At 38.4% G+C, this 22,344-nt stretch overlaps 1 protein-coding gene across 6 annotated transcripts in view; it reads left to right on the top strand.

Moving 5' to 3' along the window:
* The window catches only part of Mta3 (metastasis associated 1 family member 3), a 138,563-nt gene that overhangs the window by 38,354 nt on the left and 77,865 nt on the right, over positions 1–22,344 (top strand). For 5 of the 6 annotated variants that reach the window (XM_063229270.1, XM_063229268.1, XM_063229271.1 and 2 more), the window contains exon 5: positions 20,704–20,767. The exons of the other annotated variant lie outside the window; for it this stretch is intronic. In XM_063229270.1, the coding sequence (XP_063085340.1) occupies positions 20,704–20,767 (64 nt within the window). The remainder of the gene's footprint in view (positions 1–20,703; positions 20,768–22,344) is intronic. 6 annotated transcript variants of the gene reach the window in all.

The following is a 22,344-nucleotide window of genomic DNA, read 5'->3' as shown; positions in this document are numbered from 1 at the left end:
AGGTAGGAAGATGTGCTTTAGGGTTCCTGTCGGTACAAGGATACTGGCTTAAAAACAGACTGACTAGCGAACCTTCCAGTTTTGTGACATTATGGACCAGATCAGTTTTTCACTGGTATGATCATTTGGCTTCTGTGTTTATTCCCCAAATGGGATTTGAGAATGAAATAGGGTATAACTGTACACAGAAAGCTCTCAGTGATTGTAGAGAGTATTTCATTAACTAAAATCTGAAAGTAGAAATGAAGAGAATGCCTGTAATCCTGTAATCCCAACTAAGGGAGGGTGAGGCAGGAGGATCACCATGAGTTTGAGGCCAGACTATGCAACAAGGTGAGTTCAAGGCCAGCCTGAACCATATAGTGAATCCATGCCTTAAAAAAGACCAATAAAACAAAAAAATTGCCCTAGATACTCTTTAATAGCAGCACAGGGTGCGGTCTGTGTGGTTATGAAAACAGAATGTTGTGTGTATGTTCCTGACCTCTCTACAGATGTGTCTTCTGCACTGCAAGAGCTACTGTTCACTGACCGGTGCAGAGTCAGACTCCCCTTGAAACAGTAATGGCTCGCTAATAACCAGGTTTTCTTGATCACCTGATGGAAACAAGTTCCCATTTCTCTTTCGAGCTCTGTGTTGGGATTATTTTGCATTGCATGATCCATTGTCGTTGTGAGCTAACATCTCATGTGACTCTACCCCTTCTTTCTTTTTAAAAAATTTTCATTTTGGGCTGGAGATATTGCTCAGTGGCATGGCACCTGCCAGGCAAGTGTAGATTCCTGGTTCCCCCCACTCCCTGCCATGTTTTTTATTTTATTGGTACATTTTATATTCTTAGTGATAACATTCATCATAGAGAATTTGTACCTATAGATGGTATACTTTGCTTTTTTTTTTCCCCATCCTGTCCCTTCCCTTCAGCCCAACAAAGGTGTGCTAGTTGGCTGATCCGCCCCAGAATGTGTGTCAGCCATATATTTGAAATGATTGATATATTGTATCAACTTGAAAAGTTAAGAAAGCTTAACAAAATGACTCAGCAGGGGTCCTAGGGTCCTCACTTTGTAAACATCCTCATCCCCAGCAGAGGAGAGCAAGGAGGCATCCTGTGTGAGTTCTAGGTGGGTGGCGAGCTTACAATATAAGGGAGGAAAAGGGGCTTGCTGCCCTCCCGGTTTTGCTCTTCTGCTTGCTGTCTTCTGCTGCTTTGAAGTGTGGCCCCTGTGCCATGCCATCCTACTTTGGAGTCAGCAGGTTATGGACTGAAAACCCTACAAACTGAGCTAAATAAATCTTTCCTTAGTGTCAGGTGTTTTGTTGCAGCAGCAAGAGAAAAGTAATAAGAGAGTGTTCATTCCAGATCTGAAAATATTTTTCGATGAATTGATGCTTATCTTTCATCATGGGAGGCTGGGGTAGATCAGGATTTCTTTTTCTCCATATCTAAGAAGTAATTGTGACCAGAGAAAAATCCTTCCTATGGCCCTTTTGATAAATAGGCTCATTTATTCACCAGTGAAAACATTAAACCAAACTTCAAAGTTGTCAGGCTGAGGGTTTAGCTCAGTGGCATCAGTGCCTGTCTGGCAAAGGCAAGGTCATGAGTTTGACCCCTGGTACTAAAACGAATAAAGTTGTCTTTGCACTTAAAAAAAAATTTTTTTTTTATTACCGGGGATTGAACTCACGACCTCGCCCTTGCCAGGCAGGCACTTACACTGCTGAGCTAAATTCCTGGCCAGGCACTTTAAAAGTGCACCTTAAAGTGCAGGCACTTTGTTCGATCCCCGGTACCGATAAAAAGGAAAGACAAAAAGAAAAAAAAAAAGTGCAGGCACTTTAAAATTTTAAAGCTTTATCCAGTCGTCTGCCTGTAGAGGAGATACCTACCATGGTAGTCCAGGTACACTAGAGTCAGTTGGCAATTTGCCACAAGCCCAGCATGTATCTTTGTTGTTGCTGGGCCTAGTTAATGAAAACATTTGATTTCCCATTGGAACATGGTGTAAGGATTAAGAAGAAAATTAATTGTGATTTTAGCAGACATCATGTAGTTGTGAGAGGATACAGTTAAGCAGAAAACAACATACCTAACTTATCTTGGAAAAAAATTAGAATTAAACTTCATTTAACTCATTAGAATGAGAACTAAAGACAATATTTGGAATTTAGGGAGAATGACTTCTGTTAATATTAAACTTTTATTTGGAACACAAAACAGAGGATCAGGAAATTTTCTTTGTATGCTTGTTACTTGTCATGACACAAAATCAGTTTATGGAAGCCCGGCATGATTGTGGTACATGCCTGTAATCCCAGCACTCAGGAGGCTGAGGCATGAGAATCGTTGCAAGTTCTAGACCACCTGGGCTATGAAGCGAACCCAAGGCCAGCCTGAATTGTGTAGCCATGAGACCCTGTCTCAAAAAGACCCCTCGGAAAAAAAATCAGTTTGTGAACATTTTATAGTGACATAGGAAAGAGAGAAGTGGAGTTGTTGCCAGCCAAGAAGAGCATTGTAGGGGAGGGAGTACCATGCTTCTTGTGCTAGTATCAGCTGTTGGTAATAGAAAGGCATAGATGCTCTTGTATTTTTAGAGTGTTAATGTATCAGAAAATCACATTGAAATGTGTATATATCTTTGACTCTACAGTTCTGCTTTTAGAACTTTATTGTGTAGAAGTTCTCATGTAAGTTTGTAAAACTCAGTGAGTCAATCAGTTTATCTTAATTAACAGGTTCTCATCACCTCCCAGCGATGCCAAGCTATAGCATTCTGCTTCTGGCCCCAAAAGGCTCAAGTTCATTTCACAGAACAAAATGCATACAGTCCATTTCAGGAGTCTCAGAATCTTCTCTGGAGACAAAAGGCATAGTAGTTGTGAGCCTCTAAAAGTGTGACACAGAATCTCCCTGTGTAACTCAGGCTGGCCTTGAATTAACTAAGCCCAGGTTGGCCACAAACTTGTGACACTTTTTTGCCTCAGCCTCCTGAGTGCTGGCATTAAAGGCATGTGCCATCATACCTGGCTGTGTGTATAAAGAAAGATTAATAAGAAGTTCTGTACTTTTGCAGTATAAAATAGCGTAGGATAAACATTCCTGTTTCAAAAGGGAGGGTTAGGAGAATAGCAAGGAGGGATCAGATGAAAAAGCAAGACTTAAGTTCATCAGAAGCAAACATTAAATTCTATTACTCCTAAGTCTGGTATTTTACACGATGGCAGAGACCCCATATTGTGTTGGCACATGGGGTCCAAGTGGCTTGGGCAGTCCTACTCTACTTTAAAATTTAAAGACCTTACCTACCTTACTCCAATGACTTGCTTTTTTATGCTGACTTTTCACACTACTTAAAGCTTTCCCTGGCTGCTATTCCATGTTCCCAATACCTCTTCTTTCTCAAGATTTGCAGCCTAAGTTTCATTCTCATAGCTCCACATGTGGCTTTATCAAGGGTGTTGCTTTTAGGGACTTTGACCTTGCCACTAATACTTACTGCTTGGTCTCAAAGGCTTTCTTTTTAAATCTCAGTTGAAGCCTCCATGGTGCCATTAGTTTTTCTATTATCCACACCTGTAAAGCCAGCATGTTGTGGATGATACCATTGTGTGCGATTGATTGGAGCAGTCAGGTTGGATCATGACTGTATCGGCTTCTGAGTGAAATTCTGACCTAGGTAGTACTGTGCAGGCAGGGTGCCTGGTAGCTTTCCTTGAAAAAGATTCTGCTCTGGTTAAGTCTTTGAATCCAATTTGTGTTTCTTCTATCTGAGCCTTAGGAGGGTAGTGTGTTCCTAATATGTCCTCAAGCATATGTATCAGTCTTTACTAGAGAAACAGGAATAACACAAGGTATACAAATGTATAAGGTTGTACAAATTTGGCTTGCAGTGGCTACACAGAGAATCAGATGAGGAGTGGGGACTTGCAGTGTCCTGTGCGAGCCTCTGTCAGGAGGCTGACAGGCCTGCACGGAAAGCCAGAAGATGTTGTCTAAGCTGAGAGTGAGGGCTAGAGCTCCTCTGAAGAAACAGAAGCAGATGCATCCTTCTTCACTTCCCCTTTATACCATCCAGGCTGCAAGGGGCCCTCCGGTTGATTTTGTTTTGCTCTGCAAAAACTTTTTAGTAAAAATGAGTTCCCAGTTGCTGATTTTTTTGGTGATAGTTCGTGTGTGATCAGTGCTTTGTTAAAGTCTTTGCCTACCCCTATGGCTTCAAGGGTTCTATCTATTCTATCTTCCAGTAGATTTAGTATTTCTGTTAGATTTTTGATCCATTTTTACTTTAATTTAGAGCATGGTGAAAGATACAGATCTAGTTTTAATTTTCAGTATGTGGAAAACCAGTTTTCCAGCACCACTTATTAAAGAGGCTGTCTTCTGGTGAAGATATTTGGCTCCTTTGTGAGATATGTTTCACATTATGATGTGGCTGAGTGTGTATGGAGTTTCTGCATCTTTTAATCTGTTCCACATGACCCCCAAGTCTGTCTCTTTTTTTTGCCAGTACCATGCTGTTTTTATCACAATAGTTTTGTAGTACAGTTTCAAGTCAAGGATTGTGATGCTCTCTGCCCTTGCCTTTGTTGCCCAGAATTGCTTTTACTCTTCTAGATCTAGACCCTAAATTTATTTCTATTTCTTCTTCTTTCTTCCTGTTCTTCCTCTTCCTCCTTCTTCTTCCTATTATTTCATCTTTTTGAGACAAGGTTTCACTATGCAGTTCAAGCTGGCCTTGAGCTCACTTTGTAGCCTAGGCTGGTCTTGAGCTCACAATGATCCTCCTGCCCTCAGCCTCCTTAGGGCTGGGATTAGAGGTGTGCACCACCATGCCCGGTTCTAGACCTAAAATTTAAAGACCCAGTTAAAGCCAGGGATATAGCTCAGTGGCACAAGTGCCTACCTTACAAGTGCAAGTTCCTGAGTTCGATTGCTGGTAGACTTCCCTCCCCAAAGACCCACTTAAAAATTGGGAATTTGAAATGGATACTTCTTGATGAAGAAATACAAATGGCCAATAAATACATGAAAAAAGTGTTCAGCATCACTGACCTTTCGAGATTCTACCTCATTCCAGAAAGAGGGGCTGTCATTAAAAAAATCAATGGATAACAGATGCTGGTGAGGCTGGGGGGTGGAGGCTGCGGGACATCTTCATTGTTAGTGGGAAGGTAAACTGGTGAACCACTATGGAAATCACGGAGATTACCCAGAAAAAACTAAAAATAGAAATTCCATTTGACCCAGTTTATCTCATTGTAGATTATCATCCCAAAGGAGGTACAGACATACCACAGTGATGTGGCCTACCCCTATTTATAGTGACATAGTTCATAATAGGCTAAATCTGGGAAAACAGCCCATGTGTTCATCAACAGAGGAATGGGTGAAGAAAATACAGTATTTATACACAGCAGAATTTATTGAGGTAGATCAGACCCAGAAGCTTAAATATCCCATGGTCTCTCTCATACGAAAAACTGAGGCAGAGCATGGTCCACACATCTGTAATCCTAGCACCTGTGAGGCAGAGGCAAGAGGATTGCTGCTCGCTTGAGCCAGCCTGAGCTACATAGTGAGTTTAAGGCTGGCCTGAACTACATAGTGAGACTCTGTCTCAAAAAACTGAAACAAAACCCCTAAATATATAAATAAAATCTGGAATAAAAGACTGATAATAGGAAAAGAGAGAAAAAAAGGTACTGTAATCCAGCATGGACTGTATCTAATAGTGTACCTTGATTGAATATAGCTGTTTTGTGAGTTTTTGGTCTGTTACTCTGGTTGTTAATCTGTATGTATGTATGATAATTAACTCTTTAAAGAATTTGTAAGAAGTGAATTGGATGCTGGCACAAAACAAAACAATGCTTGTAATCCCAGCACTTGGGAGGTTGAGGCAGAAGGATTTTCTTGATACTGGGGATCGAATTCATGACCTTGCACTTGCCAGGCAGGCTTTTGTGCCACTGTGTGAGGCCCCCCCCCCTTACATAGTGAGCTCAAGACCAGACTGAACAACATGGTAAGACTCTGTCTTCAAAAAACAAATAAACAAAAGGATTGAGAAAAGCGGGGGGATTGAGATGTATTATGTACATGGACCAGTTTCCTACAATGAATATAGTCATTATGTACTGGAAACATATACTAATAACAATTTTAACAAAACCAAAATGCTGTTTCTTTTCAGAATACTCCATCAGCTTTTTTTCTCACTATAGTGTATTACAAATGTGAGTTTTACTGTTCTTTTAGCATTACTGAATATTAAAGTTTTAAAAAATAAACTTTATTTTTTAAATAATGAGCAGTGTAATTGATTGGTGAAATGTGGAAAGTACAGAAATAGTTCCTCCCTTTTCCACATACACATCTGTATTCCATCTACAAGTACTACTAACATTCTTGCATGTCATTAATGCATTTTTATTTTCTATTGATAAGTGCGCTGAGGTCTGGATTTTGGCCACTGTTGCTGCTGAAGTTTTCTTGGAGGGGCTGAGAAGCCAGGCTATTTGTGTGTAGGCTGCTCCCTTATTAATAGTGTTATCTTCACTGCTGGTTTTGTCATCTTGCTGTTTACCAGGTTGGTTGATTGGGTTTTTAAGGATGATAGATAAATGATTACAAAGTGAATGATGCAACAGTGAGAGGGGAGAAAAGCTAAATAAAATTAACAAACAGGACTGCTGGGTTTGATACAACTGAAGAAACAGAAAGAGACTTGAATGGAAGGAACACAACTCAAAAACTCATCCAGGGTCACTGTTTTGGAATGGACACAGATTTCTTAGTAATGTGAATATGTGCTGTTGTATTTCTTCTAGAAGTTTTACTCTCCACCTCTTCTTTAGTGTAGCTACAATGAGCTGGGGTTGTAGGTCAGTGGCAGAGTGTTTGCCTGGCTTGCACGAGGTCTTAGCATTGTACACAGAGAAAATAAATTGAATTCTTATTTTCTTTTCTTGATACTGGGAATCGAATTCATGACCTTGGACTTGCCGGGCAGGCTTTTGTGCCACTGAACGAAATCCTCAGCCCAGAAAATAAATTTAAAAGGGTAGGCTATATAGCCACCTTACCCTCCTACAGGTGAGTGTAAAGAAAGACATATAAAGGCTTTACACCTCTACATAACTGCACCTTTACATAACTACAGAGTGTTGCTGAGGGACGTAAAGAAGGCTTTTACTGCAGGATGTGTATGACAGTACATGGATTTTCCCAGGTTGATCCAAAGATTTAATACAGTTCCAAATACCACCTGGGCAGGCTTTTGTATGTGTGAGGTGTGTGTAAATTGAGAAGCCGATTCTGAGAATTATGTAAATGAAAGGACCAAGAACAAGGAAAAGAAGTTTTGGAGTATGGTTTATGATTTGTGACAAAGGCACCATGGCGATTTAGTGAGGAAGAGGATGTTCAGTCAGTGAGGTGGCCTCAAGGAAAGTGAAAGCTTTCTTTTGTTTTTCTTCTCTCTTCTTGCTTTGTGTGTGTGTGTGTGTGTGTGTGTGTGAGAGAGAGAGAGAGAGAGAGAGAGAGAGAGAGGAAGAGAATGGATGAGAGAGAGAGAGAGAGAGAGAGAGAGAGAGGAAGAGAATGGATTGTTTTTTGTTTGGATTTTGCTGATGGTGTCCCCCATGCTGTGTATGTTTTTTTTTGGGGGGGTAGGTACTAAGACTTGAACTCAGGACCTCGTGCTTGCCAGGCAAGTGCTGTGGCACTGAGCTAAATACCTGGCACACCTCCTCCCCATCCCCTACTGTCTTTAATCACTTTCTTTTCTCCCTCTCATAATAGTTAGGTTTAAAGTTGTAGTTGGGTGATGTGAGAGATTAATACAACTTCATAGGTTGTATTTGCATGTCTAGAATTATATATGTACTGTTCGGTTGTCTTTTCAGAATGTTATTGGCAGTTGATTTATAGAGATCTAAATAGTTTTTTTTTTCGAGGGGGGGGACCTCTTTTTGAGACAGGGTCTCACTATCTGGTTGTCGCTGGCCTTGGACTCACTTTGTAGCCCAGGCTGGTCTCAAACTTGCAGTGATCCTCCTGCGTCAGCCTCTTAGATTCTGGGATTACATATAGGCATGTACCCCCATGTTCAGTGTAGAGATCTATAAATTGATAGTTGCTATAAAGTAAGAATGTGTAAGAATTTTTTTTCCCATAGAGTAGCTGGAATACTTCTGCAAAAAAGAAATTCTCCTTTAATATTTGATTTCTTTGTAACTCACAAAACTAAGTTATATTTATAATTTTATTTATTTATGTCTTTTTCTTTTCTTTCTTTCTTTTTTTTTTTTTTTTTTGTCTTTTTCATTTTTATCGGTACCAGGGATCAAACTCACGACTGCCTTGCAAGGCAGGCGCTTATGCCGCTGAGCTAAATCCCCAGCCCTATATTTATAATTTTAGAAGTTAATTAAAATAAGCTCTAGATTGCTTTGGTTCTGATCCTTAGTAATTTTAGTTTTATGTTTAATGTATATAAACTTACAGCAGAAAATTTCAACTTTATTGGACTCAGTTGCTCTTTTGCATATGCTACAGTAGTTGATACTCTCTTGGAATGAAATGTAAAGAATTTAGTACTGTACGTTTGGAATTTTGGCTTGAAAGTGGTCTTTCTTCAAGCCTGAAGGAATACCTATTGCTGTCCAGTATGCTGTCACTGAGTATTACGGGTTTTAGATTGTATGCTTTGCACATTATCTGCATTGTTCTCTGCTCTTTTTAAAAGATTCTCATCCCTTGTGCCCTGAAATAGTGCAGTTACAGATATATCAACTGGTGAGAATATTTGGTAGGATGAAAATTTTCCCATTGAATTTTTCGTATTTTTTCTAATTACTGTTAGATATTTGTTAGAGCTCTCAGATTCTTTGTTTCTAGTTTTTTTGTCATCTTTTCTACTTTTTTGATAGCTATTTTATACTAAATCATACTATGTACCAGCCCATTGATTGATACTTTATATTTTACCAATCAGATTTTAAAATTTCAAAGATTCTTTTTGTTTTCTGAATGTTCTTTTCAGTGCATTCTATTTTTTCATTTTGTTTTGTGAACAGGTTCTCTCTGTGTAGTTTAGCTTGGCCTTGAATTCACTATGTAGTCCAGGCTGGCCTCAAACTTGTGGTGAGCCTCCTGCCTAAGCCTCCTCAGGGCTGGGAGTACAAGCGTGTGTCACCCACCATGCCAGCCCCCCTCCCTCCAACTTTTGGTCCCCGGTATTGAACTGAGGACCTTACGCTTGCTGGGCAGGTGCTGTGCTGCTGAGTTATATCACCCCCACCTCCCCAACCTATTTTTGTTTTATGATGTGCTATCTTTACAGATCTTTTTAATGCTTCTTATTAGTATCTTCATAATTTTGTTTCTGAGATCACCTTTTTCCTCTGTTTAGTTTTTAATTCTTTGTGTATTGTGCTGTGTCTTTTCTGAAAATAAAGTATTGGATGATTCATAGCTATTTCTTCTTAATCAAACTAGATAAAAAACAAGGCTGACTAGGGGCTCTGCCTGTGTGGCAGACTTTATCTGCCACTAGCTGTGAAGCTCCCTCTCTATCAGACGTTGTGTTCTTCAGTGTCCTGCTAGACAGGCCAGTTCTGTCGTCTTCTAGGTGAACTTTCTCTGCATTGTATTCTAATTGTTTTGTGCCTAGTGCTGGGTCTTTGGTGTTGCTCCTTTGAGTGAAAGGCTCCACCTGGCCCTGGGTTTAACTCTGCTCAGTCTGACCCAGCTATTTTCCAGAAGTTAGCTGAAATATTTCACTTGCTGATGGCCTGTCAGATTCTTTTTGTAGTGGTTTTATTTTGTTTTTAATTCACTTGTTAATGACATTTCAGGAAAGAGAAATGTGGATTTTGCCTGTCATTTGTCACTAATTCATTCTGTTGAGACTCTAAAATATCATCCCTTCCCCCCAATTGGGATGCTTTGAAACTTTGAATTAAATCACTGGATAAAAATACTCTTTTTCTGTATTTTAATTTTTTCTACATATTTTATTAAGGGGATGTTTTGAAGGTAAAATTCTTGCTTAGGTGGTCATACATAGCAAATTATCAAAATATTTTTCTGTAAGTAGTTTTTTTTTTCTGTGAATAAAAATGTTTCAAGTACTGCGTGAAGCTATATTTGGTAGATGGGAATCAATTGCCAAAGTGGATTTATGTATTTTTATGTTTAGCATGGTTTGAACTTGGGTTAGTTGAGGGTTTGGTTTATTCTGGAACCAAATGCAGTGAATATGGCATAGCTGAGTGGGTGAGTGTGTGACTGGCATGGAAGAGCCCCAGGTGCCCCCCACAAAGAAGGGTAGTAGAGGATGATAGAGTAATCTTTACTATAAGAACTGTGGAAAACTGGCTACTCCCTTTAATCTTGTGGATGTAAGAGTATAAGAGATGTAACACTGATATGGCTTAGAAATTAAAATACATAAAATTGAGGTACACAAGAAAATACTTCATTCCTGTAGTCTCACAGTCAGCCCATTGGGGTTTCTAGAAACTTAGGTGTATGTTGTGTTTTTTAAATGAAATTTGGGTATAGCTCCATATTTGGTTACTAACAATCTGCCTTATGTTTTCCTTATCATGACCTTCCAGCTCTGTCTGGTTCTTGTTTTTGAAAACAGTAATTTATTGCTTTTCCTTGCAAAGCATTAGGAGTTAAAAGAAGAGCAAAGTTGACAGAGCACTCAGTTCATGCTGAGAACGCAGGAGGCAAGACCCGCCCTGTGTAACACCTGCTCCCTCAGACTTGATTACTGCCTCCAGAGGACTGAGTTCCTTAGACATTGTTCATCAGTCAAGTGACTGCAATGGTGTCAAGGCTTTTTCAGTTTGGTTTTTTTGTTTGTTTTGTTTCCTGCTGTAAAAGTGAACTTTTCTATTCATTTCTGCAAACCAAATTGATCAGTAAATTCATTTTATTCTGCTTCTGTTTTATACTTCATGTTTAATTCCACACCTTTGTAGCCTCATTTTCTTTTTTGTTGTTAGTGTTTGGGTTCTTTGCTTTGCTATAGATTGGAGCAAGTTCTGAGCGCCATTGGGCTTTATCTTCTCTTGTTCTGTGTTTATCAGTTGATCAACAAGCTCAGGCCACCAGCTATTTCCGGAAGCTGACTAGTTTTGTTCTTAAAATCCTTGTATTCCTCCTTGAGCTCTGTGGTCTGCTGGATGACCTCTGGGTCCAGCACACAGCTCCTTCAGGTTATTGCTTGTCAGAGTGCACCTGGTTTCATCCAGGGAGTCCTTGGTCACAGGTATAAAACCCTTTCATGGCAGTGACCCAGGCTCTGTATACTTCAACCAGTGATGGTCCAATGCCTCGGCCACTGCCTGCCTCGTTCTTTTTAGTGGCTTTGTACATTTAACCCGAACTGATGGATATTTGGCTCATTTTAACCTCTTACTGTTAAAAACAATGAAGTACAGAATAAATTTTTACTGCGGTCACCTGGCATGAGAACACTCCTGGAGGCTGCTCACTTACTGAGCAGGTGTGAGATTCTGGGTACAATCCCCAGTGCAGTGCCAGAAAATGAAGAAGAAAAAATGTGTGTCTGCACAGTTACATGAAATAACATTGCTGAAAATGTTCTAATCAAGTTTTCTGTAATTTATAGATCTTTGTTTATTAAGTAATAAAATAGAACACTCATAGATCATCAGCTGTTCCAATTTGGCTATTAATGTTAAGGAAATGTTTTGGAATCTGTGAATAAAGTTCTAATGGAGTTGATTTTCTTCCTGCACACTTTATTAATCTGTTAGTTTGTATTTTGAGAAGTTATACTTCTGTAGTTTTCTGGATAATCTGTATGAAAAATTGCAATTAAGTTAAAGGTACTATTGATGACTAAGTCGTATCACAGAAATGAATTAAACATGGGACAGTTAGTTACTGAGTTTACTTATTAGGCTCCTAAGGTGGTTAGTAAGTAGTAGGAGGACAACTGTATGAAAAATACAGTAAGTGGAGAAAACTCACAGTGCACTTAAAATTTTAAGGTGTGCATGACTAGCGCATGCTAAGTAGGTGCTCTCGCAGTGAGCCGCGTCCTAAATCCCTTTTACCCTCTTACGGAGTGAGGGTTCTGTATTCTTTACCCACATCACAGTGCGGATGCAGATCCTGTGTGTTGTCCTCATTTGTGCTGTTCCATGAGGTGTAGGGGGCTGTCTGAGGGTCTCAAAACAGTGTTGTTTATGGTCTTGCCATTGAGAGGAGACTCTCTCCCTCTACTTACTGCCATCTTTGGAGCATTCCATTTTCTGAAGAGAAAGGTGTTTTCCCTCTTTAATGCCTCTTTTTTTTTTCTTTCTTTGATACTAAGAATTGAACTCATGACCTTGAGCTTGGAGGTCAGGCACTGTGCCGCTGAGCTATGTCCTCAGCTTGATAGTTTTTTTCATATTAGCAAGTCAACACTCTCCACGTGCCACAGAATGAGCTTCCCAAAACTGCTTGCTTTGCTTTATGTTTTCTGTTCTCTTTTAAAAATTTTTAAAAATTTTTATTTTCTGGTACCAGGAATTGAATTCACCACCTTGGTAAACACAAGACAGGCGCGTGTGCCACTGAGCTAAATCCCCAGCCCTGTTCTCTTTTTTATATAGCAGTGCTGGGAACTGAAACTAGAACCTTCACATTGAAACATGTCCCCCACTCAACCCTTCTTTAAATTTTGAAACCCCCTCCTTTTAAATTTTCTAAATTGCTGAGTTTCCCAGGTTAAGTTCAGACTTGCAATTGTCCTGCCTCAGCTTCTCATAGTGCTGGGATTACAGATTAGGCCATTTTGCTATTTATTTTTCTTTATGAAATCCATTGGCCTGTATGACATTAAGCCCAAACTTCTCAGCTTTCATTCCTTTAACTCCTCAGAGATGTTTTCAGTTTCTTTTAGTTTTTGTTAACATCTGTTAAAAGCAATATTAAAAGAAAAGGAATATTTCAATAGAAATATTGAGAGTTTTCCATCTCTTTGCCTTAACGATCCATAAAATCATATTGTTTTCTTATTGAAACAAACTTAAATGTTCCTGAGATACAGTTACGGAAGCCATAGTTTACAGATCACATAATGTAGAACTGTGGCTTTCAGTCAGCACCAATTTCTTTTTGGTACCAGCAGTCGAACTTAGGATCTTGTGCTTGCCATTTAGGCACTTATGTGACACCAGATCATCCTTGGACAGTTTTGGTTGTCACTGTGGATGAGGGAGTGCTCCTTACTGTCACTCAGCTGCTGAGTAAAGGCCAGGGATGCTGCCAGTAGCACCATGCGGGTTAGCCCTGACAACACTCATCTGGCCCCGGAGTCTGGCTGCAGTGCCAGCGCTGAAAACCCTGATGGAAAACCGTCATCATCAGTGGCGTAGTACGTTATTCATACAGATCTCTGTGGCTTCTCTCCCTTTTCTTATTTTAAAAAATTGAGTTACATATGCAGTTGTCTAATAATATCCAAGACAATTATATGGTTGCTTTTCACTCTGGAATCATTTTCAACTTCTTTAAAGTGCGGTCTGCATATATATATCATTCTTTTTAGTTTATTTATTTTATTTTTTGGGTACCTGGAATCAAACTCAGGACCTGGCACTTAACGTTCTTTTTATTTTTTATTTTTATTTTTTTTTGTCTTTTTGAGACAGGGTCTTTCTATGCAGTTCAGGCTGGCCTTGAGCTTACTTTGTAGTCTAGGCTGGTCTTGAACTCATAACGATCCTCCTGCCTCTTACCATTCATTTTAAAAATTAAAAAAAGTTAATACATGTTTGCAGTACAGAATGATTACATTCATTGTGGGGAGTTGATACTTGTACACAGTGCATCCTAATTTGCCCCTTTCCTTTGGTGATTCTGGGGATTGAATCTCAGGGCCTTTGCCTGAAAGCTGCATCCACCCACCCTTGCCCTTTCCCTTATTACAGTATCCAGGGAGGCCTTGAATTTTTAATCCTTTGAATCCTCTTTCAACCTGAGTCTTTCAGAGTGCTGGGATTACAGGGTGTGTGTCTGGCTCGCCCACACCATTCTTACTGCCAGTATTAATTTTTAAATTTTAGAAGTCTCTTTTAACTTCCCCTCTTGCTTATTCCCTTCTGCTGTTTCCAGTATGTGTGACATTGTTTTTGACTTATTTTTTGTGTTTCCTGAAGAAATAAATATTCTTAGCATATTCTTTCTTGTATAACCTTTAGTCTCCCTTGGAGTTAATAATTGTTTTCCTTTTTCTTTTTGATTGTTCTTCTCAAATGTAAGACGGTTTACATGTCTGAAAATATTTTTCATGCTTGGCTGGTGGTTTGTTTAGGCATATAATTCTGGTTTGGAAATCATTTTCCTCATAATTTCATTCCTCATAATTTTGTTCCTCATAATTTTGTTTCCTCATAATTTAATTCCTCCACCTCTAGTCTATTTTAAAAGTGTTTCTGTTGAGAGGTCTTATCACAAAGCATTTTGGATCTTTGAACTTTATTCCTGTTTTGTTTGGTGGTTTATTATATTCAGATTAGATGCTGGGTCAAACTAGTATTTTAAAACTATTCTTTATTAGAATAAATGCTTAGAATTCTTAGTTTATGGCAAATGTAGTGCTCAGAAAAGCAACAAAAAAAGTGCTTTTCTGTGTTTGCACGCCTCCCCTCAATTTCCTCTTTTGGTGGTACCTTGTTGCACACTGAACCCAGAGCCTTTGCACTGAGCTACTCCTCAGCCCTTTTTATTTTTTTCTTTTGATTCCTTTTTTTAAACCCTTTTGATTCCTTTTGAGACAACGTCTTGCTAAGATACAGGTTGCCCAGGATGGGCTTGAAATTCATTAAGAGTAAGTGAGTCTGGTGTGGTACATTTTCTGTGCTTGGTCTTAAACAAGCTTCAGGTATATGAAACTAAAGGAAAGTCTGCATTTAGTGGAGAAATAGACACAAATTTAAATTCCTTCTTCTTTTGATTAAAAATAAAATCTTTGGGTAAGTTTTTTTGTTTGTTTGTTTTGTTTTGACAGTGGGTGTTGAACTCAGGGCCTTCACACTGAGCCACATCCTCAGTTGTATTTTTGTTTTTGTTTTATTTTTATTTTTGAGATAGAATATTGTTGTGTTGTGGAGGGTGGTCTTGAACTGTGGTGATCCTCCTGTCTCAGCCTCCCAAGTACTGAAATTACAGGTATGCACCATCTTGCCCAAGCTTTTTTTTATTTTGTTGAAAGGGTCTTGAAAAGTCACTAAGTTCACCAATCTTGGCTTGAATTTTCCGTCCTCTTGCTTCAGGCTCTCAGAAAGTGAGTTGTGGGGATCTCCCTTTCCGGAAAATAATAAATACCTGCCTAGAAAATAATCGGCTTTGAAAACTGGAGATCAGAAACGCCACTCTCAGTCAGTTTATCCTCACCTTACCTGCGATCACTACTTTCTTACAGTGGCCACTCTGTAAGATGAGAGAGATACGCTTTTTGGGACTGGCATTTTTTATTTCTAGTTTTCAAGAGTGATTTTTGGCTAGGACTTACTTTGAGGGAAACAGATTGCTGGTGTTTTTCATCATATGTGGCTCTCACTTAACCTTTTTTGTTTGTTTGTTTGGAGACAAGGCCTCTATATAATTCAGGTTGACCTTGAACTCACTATGTAGCTCAGCCTGGTGTGCGCCACCACACTGGCTCATCCCATTTCCTTTTTAGTTTTGTTTTACAAATTTGTTTTTGAATACTGGGAATTGAACCCAAAACCTTCTGTGTGCTAAGCATGTGCTCAAGCTACATTTCCAGTCCTGTATGCACTGCACTGATTTTGAGTCTAGGATTATTTTGAATGTAGTATTAAGCAATAGTAGATTCCATGCTGATTGTCGCCTTTCGTTGAACATGAGGCCATGTTTGTATCATAATTATGTATGTAAAGTCTCTGCATATTCTCTGAAACAGTAGACTTCTAAAAGCTTTTGAATGCTGTGGGGAATGTGTTTTTCTATGATAGTTGCATACTTCTTTGTGGTTTCATGTGGAAAACAATATGAATGATTATATGGCCCTAGGATGATCTTGCTTTGGGTTAAAGTCTTTGATGTTGTTTGTGTTGTGTTGTGTTTTTACTTCTTAAGGGTTAAAATATTGTGACACAGGCATAGGTTCATCACCCTAGGCTCAACATAAATCATTTAGAATTTGATAATACCATAGGTTGGGTTAGCTAAAAAATTTTTTAAAAATCTATGAGCCAAAATTTGTTAGGCATAACAGAAGCCAGTGCTTTAAATCTCTTATTTAGTGAACAACTTTTGGCATGGTAGTACATGTATTCATTACATATTCATATTTACTTTGTAAGATCATTCTGCCTAAAATCTTTTACTTTCTTAGCTGTTAATATATGTACATAAAAAATTTAAGTGTTAGATCTTTATTTTAATTTGGGAAAAATATGATATAGTTACATTAAAGAAATTTAAAAACTAAAATCCTTGTTATCCTTTCATCTTTGCTTAAAACCTGCAGTCCCCAAAATAATTTGTGTTCTAGTTTGGCTGAGAATCCTTTTGTTGGTTTGCTGATCTTGGGCTGTGAATGAAATAGTAAAACCAGCTTTTGTGTTATTTATTTATTTATTTTATTTTTGTCTTGTTATTTTGGTACTAGCGGTTGAACCCAGGATCTTTACACTGAGCCTCCTCCAACCTCTTTGATTTTTCTTTTCTCTCTTTTTTTAAACTTTATTTTATTTATTTATTCTTTATTTCTCTGGTGTTTTTGTTTTTTTGTCTTTTTCTTTTTTATCGGTACTGGAGATTGAACTCATGACCACACCCTTGCAAGGCAGATGCTTATGCCGCTGAGCTAAATCCCCAGCCCCTATTCTTTCTTTCTCTTTCTTGTTTTTTTTTCAGACAGAGTCTTGCTGCATAGTTCAGACTGTCTGTAAACTATGTAGCCCAGGCTTGCCTCGAACTCACAGATCTCCCAAGGGTTGAGATTTCAGGCATGTGCCACCTCACCAGGCTCTGCTCCACAGCCCTATATTTTTTATTTTTGACTTTTTTTTGTGCGGGGGATCAAACTCACGACCTCATGTTTGCCAAGAGGCACTTACACTGCTGAGCTCTAAACCCCTGGCCTTTATTTTGAGACAGTCTCGGTAAGTTGCCCAGGACAGGGCTGAATTTAGCACTGGAGCCTCCCAGAGAGCTGGAAGTACAAATGTGTACTAGCTACCATGCCTAGCTTTGAATGAATGAAAGAAAAAAATATGTTTTTGTTAATTAAAGTTATATTACCATTTAACACAATATAGAAGAGAGGTTAAGTATTGTTTGTATGAGTTTTTAGTGTCTGTTGTTCAGATTCAAGTGGCTGTTGAAGCAAGTAGGAACCTTTGAAACAAGCTTCTGTAGGTTCTGCCCTTATCCGTGAAACCCAGCAGATCCAACTTTAAAGATCTTTAAACAAAAACTTTTATTTCATCTAGTGATTTAGTATGACTGCTTTGTTAGCTCTTGAGGGAAAAGAGCACACATGGGCTATTGCCAGAAGCTGGGTGCATTCCTGTAGCGCGCTGCCTGTGCGAGCTCACGGTCACTCATGTGACGGCTGCTTGTGCCCCTGTGTCAGAGTGATGTCCTTGGTTGGCGTTCTGTGGTTTATATGAGCACGTCAGATATTTTTTGACTTTCGGTGTTGTTATTCATGATGAAGTAATGTCAGTTTTTCTGCTTCACTAATACCTAAATAAAAAACATTAGAGAAATAAACTCTTTAACTCTTCCCTTAACCAAATAGAAATTTGACAGAGAAATAACCATATGTTCTGAGAGAAACCTAAGTGAGATTAATTCAAAGAGGTTTGGAGATTATCATTATCGTTATTATTTGATCAACAGAGTCTTGCTGTGCAGTGCAGGCTGGCCTTGAGTTCATGCAGCTGTTGGTCTCCAGCTCTTCCTGCCTCAGTTTCGGGTGTGCTGGGATTATAGGTGTGTACCACCATGCCTGACTGGAGATTTTTTTTTTCATGAGAGGGTTTTTCTTTTTTTCTGCTTTTTAAAATTTTTGTAGGTAAGGCATTGTGATATGTTTCAGAATGGCCTTGAACTCAGTGTGTTGCCCAGGCTGGCCTGAACAACTCCTGGTGATTCCCCAGCCTTAGCCTCCCTAGTGTGGGGATTGTAGGAGTGTGACTCTGTGCCCAGATTGTGACAAGAATTATTTTTTTAAAACTCAAGGGTGTATGGTGTTGCAAACATTTCAAAAACTTTTTGATATATGTTAGCATTTTAATTTTTGTATTTTATGTTGCTTTCAGTGATTTTTTTTTTTGTTTTGTTTTGTTTTGAATTGTACTTTGCTGTGGTAATCAAAGCATAAGTTCTTGTTTCTTATGTGATGTACTTGTCTTGGTGAGACTTTTGTGACTGTAGAAAAATCGAATGATACAACATTTTAGGTGTTTCCATTTTCGGTACTAGGTGAGCAGGGCTTTGTGCATGGTAGGCAAGTACTCTACTATTGGGCTACACCCCCAGCCAGCCATTAGGACATTTCAGTTATTTTGTATATCCTGACCAATATCTAAAACCTGTATAGTTTGTCATCCCTGCTAACATTGGAGCTGTAGTGAGTTTTTTCAAGCTAGTGAGAACAATTTTGAAAGTTCTTATATTGTCTTTTTTTATTATTATTTAAAGAAAGACAAAACAAAATAGAAAATGGGCAGAAATAGTACATACTTTCAAAGAAAAGAAATAAACAGTAATAAATCACTACTTGATGTATACATATTGTCCCCCCACAAATAGTTGTTCAAGATACAAAAGTGGAACATATAAATGGGAATTCAACCAGGGAGACTGCAAACAGTTCTATTCAGCTACCCAACAAAAACTAAGTAATATGGCTATCAATCCTATACACTTAGACTTGTACACATTTATCCATATCTTTGTTTATGTTGAGACCTAACAAAACTCGTTAGATTAAAATCCTTCATTGCTGGATTTCACATCATAACACTCCAGAATCAGCACTGGGTACTGCAGTGCCCCTTTCTTTCCTTCAGAGTATTTGTTCATTTCATCATGGGTCCTAAGATCAGTTCTCATAAACTGTTTATAGGTTTTATGCAAGCATGAGTCTTAACATGTATTTCTATCCTTTCTATATTAGAGGGAGAAACAGAACAAAGCGGGACAGAACTAAACATTCCTATAGACACATAAAACTAAAAAGACATGTAAAACTGCTGTATGAGGAGTTCTTCCATGGTCACTGTGCTATTTCTTGTTATCATCAACTGAATTGGCTATATCATCAGATAAAGTATAATTGAATATATCAGTACATAGCAGAATTAATAGAAATACAACTTTGTAGATAGTGTAGAGCTACAAAAAACAGGTAGTAATCAAATCAGAATGGATTGTCTTCTTATCTGGATAACTGTAGTTTTACCCAAAGTCTGAACAAGCTATTTTAAAATAAATCATCATTGGTGGAATCACACCCAAAGCTGTGACCAGAGGTAAATGATACCTCAAGGTCGGTGAATTCGTAGACCTTCATTTTATTCCTTGTTGTATAGCAGTTCATTGTGTTTAAAGTTTGACTAGTTTTTGTAGCAGTTTTGGTAAAGATATTTACATCATGGTATGAATGTGTATTATTTTTCACTTCTTATGTACATTGATTGCTTAAGAAATTATTATTATTTTTTTTTAATTCAGGATCTTGCTGTGTAGTTTAGCCTGGGCTTGAATACACTATGTAGTCCAGTCTAGCCTGGAACTCAAAACGATCCTCCTGCCTCAGATGTGCTAGTGCTGGGATTGCAGGTATAAAACACCATACCTGGGCCAAAATTTGAACATTATTTTAGGAGCAGTTTATATGATTATATCTTTGTCTGAGGATTCCCTGGATAAAATCATCTGATAATACTTGGAGGGGGACAGTATTGGAAATTGAGCACAGAGATCACTGAAGCATCTTTATATTTTTTGGAGACAGGATCTTGCTAAGTTGCCCAGGCTGAGTTTGAATTGAGATTTCTCCTTCTTCAGCCTCCCAAGTAACTGGTGTTGCAGGCATCTAACCTCTTACATGGCTTTCTTTGTACCTGTTTATGGTTTCAGAATCTTAATCTGAAGGTCTCAACATCTTCCTTTTCTTCTCCTTTGATTAGGAATTATCTATGAAATCTATGTATGTTGTGTGGGTTTACTGGTTCACCTCCACTCCTTATCCAGGCTGGGCTCTGTAGTTGTCTTCAAAGATGGCTTTGTTGCCAGGGATGTAGCTCAGCAGCACAGCGCCTGCCTGGCGAGTGTGAGGTTGTGAGTTTGATTCCTGGAGGGGAAAAAAGAGAGAGAGGAGAAAAGATGGTCTTGTTTTACGGATAACCAGGTACCAGGGTTAGAAAGCAAGTGTAAATAATCTAAAATATGGCTGAGGATTTAGCTCAGCGGCATAAGCACCTGCCTTCAAGCAGGCAGTCATGAGTTCAATCCTTGGTACCGATTTAAAAAAAAAAAAAAAATGTACATGTAAGTATGTTCCTAATTGTCATCCTGCAGTTGAATTTAATCCTGCAGTTTGAATATTCTTAACTTTTTGTATATGTCTTGTGAAGGTAAGCAATCACTTTTGTTTATATTTTTTCTCTTTCAACAGGGGAAAGTGCAGTGTTGCCCTTTTAAATGAGACAGAATCCGTGTTGTCCTATCTTGACAAAGAGGTAATTCACAGTCATTCTTGTTTTGTGTTTTTTCTGTTGCTGAAGTTCATACCTATTTCCTTTTGTACTATGGTCTACTGCACTGTTTAAAAGTGTTGTAATAAAGGCGTATTGACTAGAGTGATTTTTTGTTTTCCTGGCTAAGTGAGCTAAGAGCGAAACTTTTTCAGTCACCAGTGAAAGGCTTTATAAACTATAGCAAATGATTTAGGTAAATACTTTTGGCTTCGTGAAACAAATGCTTTATCATGACACTTGTTCACTATCCCATTCTCAATGTACTAGGGATTGACCACAGGGCCACTCTACCATTTTTACTTGAGACAGGGTCTAAGTTGCCTGCTTTGGTTCAAATGACTCTTACCTCAGCCTCGCAAGTGGCTCGGATACAAATATGGGTCACTGACCCAGTTTAGTTTTCATTTTTAAAAAAATGAGTTCCAGCACTGGGAAGGCTGAGGCAGGAGAATTGCTGAGAGTTCTAGGCTAGCCTGGACTACATACTGAGATCCTCTCCACAAGAGGGCAAGGGTCTTGTCTTCTGGATTTTTTCCAGATTAAATTTTGCCATTGTTGGTGTGTTCTGTTTCTGAAATCCTAATGAAGTTTGTTAGTTAAAAATATTTCCTTCACAAATTTCAAACAAGAAATATATTTAACAGGTTCAGTTATATAAACTTCATCAGAAAGAGGACATTCTTATAAATAGAACATTCTACCTTAAGCGTAATTTTAGACAATCTTTAAAACACTATTATTTGTATTATGGGACTTGTGTTTTAGTATTTAATCTATTGTTTTGTGTCCTTTATCAGGGGAGCAGTACTAGGGACAGAATCAGGCAAGTGTTCTACTGCTGAGCTGCTTTCCCAATTCTTTATTTTACTGTGTTTTTCCTTTTTAAACAATTAAATATATATAGTCTAAAAAATTACTTTTCTCAGAAGTGTTGTTCCCTTATCACAAATAAAGATAACATAGAAGAAAGCTTTTATACATATTCATGAAGCTGCTATTTGTTAGAACGTCTAAAACAATATTTTAAAAAATTACAAGGCACTTAAACAATAGTTTTTATACCTTAAGCTTGGAACTGTAGAAGATAGGTTTTTACCATCACTATGCACAACAGTGATTGATAGTGACAATATTCAGAAATCAGTACTAGTTTACAGAAGCAGAAATTAAAATGGCAAAATAGTATATTTCAGTGTATTTTGCTGGTATAGCTGCCTAAAAGAGGAGCATATAAAATGAAAATGGAGGACTAGAGATGTAGCTCAGTGGTGCAGGACTTGGTCTGCCATGCTGGAGGCCCAGCTTCAGGCTCCAGTACAGGGAAGAATCTTTTCCAGTTTATTCTGTATACTAAGGATTTTAGTTGATGGAAATTAGTAAAGATCTTTAGAAGTTCACCCCATACACTTGATTTTTAACCATTTAGTTCTTTATCAGGCTTTAGAGTAGGAACTGACCTCTGTCAGTGTATTTTAGAAACCAGTCTATAGCCACATGTGGTGGCACATTCCTGTAATCCCAGCATTTGGGAGGCTGAGGCAGTAGGACCGTAGCGAATT

Source organism: Cavia porcellus, unplaced genomic scaffold (genome assembly GCF_034190915.1).
Source record: "Cavia porcellus strain 051 isolate PalLab524CR breed Dunkin Hartley unplaced genomic scaffold, mCavPor4.1 scaffold_1, whole genome shotgun sequence".
Lineage (NCBI taxonomy): Eukaryota > Metazoa > Chordata > Mammalia > Rodentia > Caviidae > Cavia > Cavia porcellus.
The sequence above is the reverse complement of the archived record's forward strand: the minus strand, read 5'-3'. Positions and strand labels throughout refer to the sequence as shown.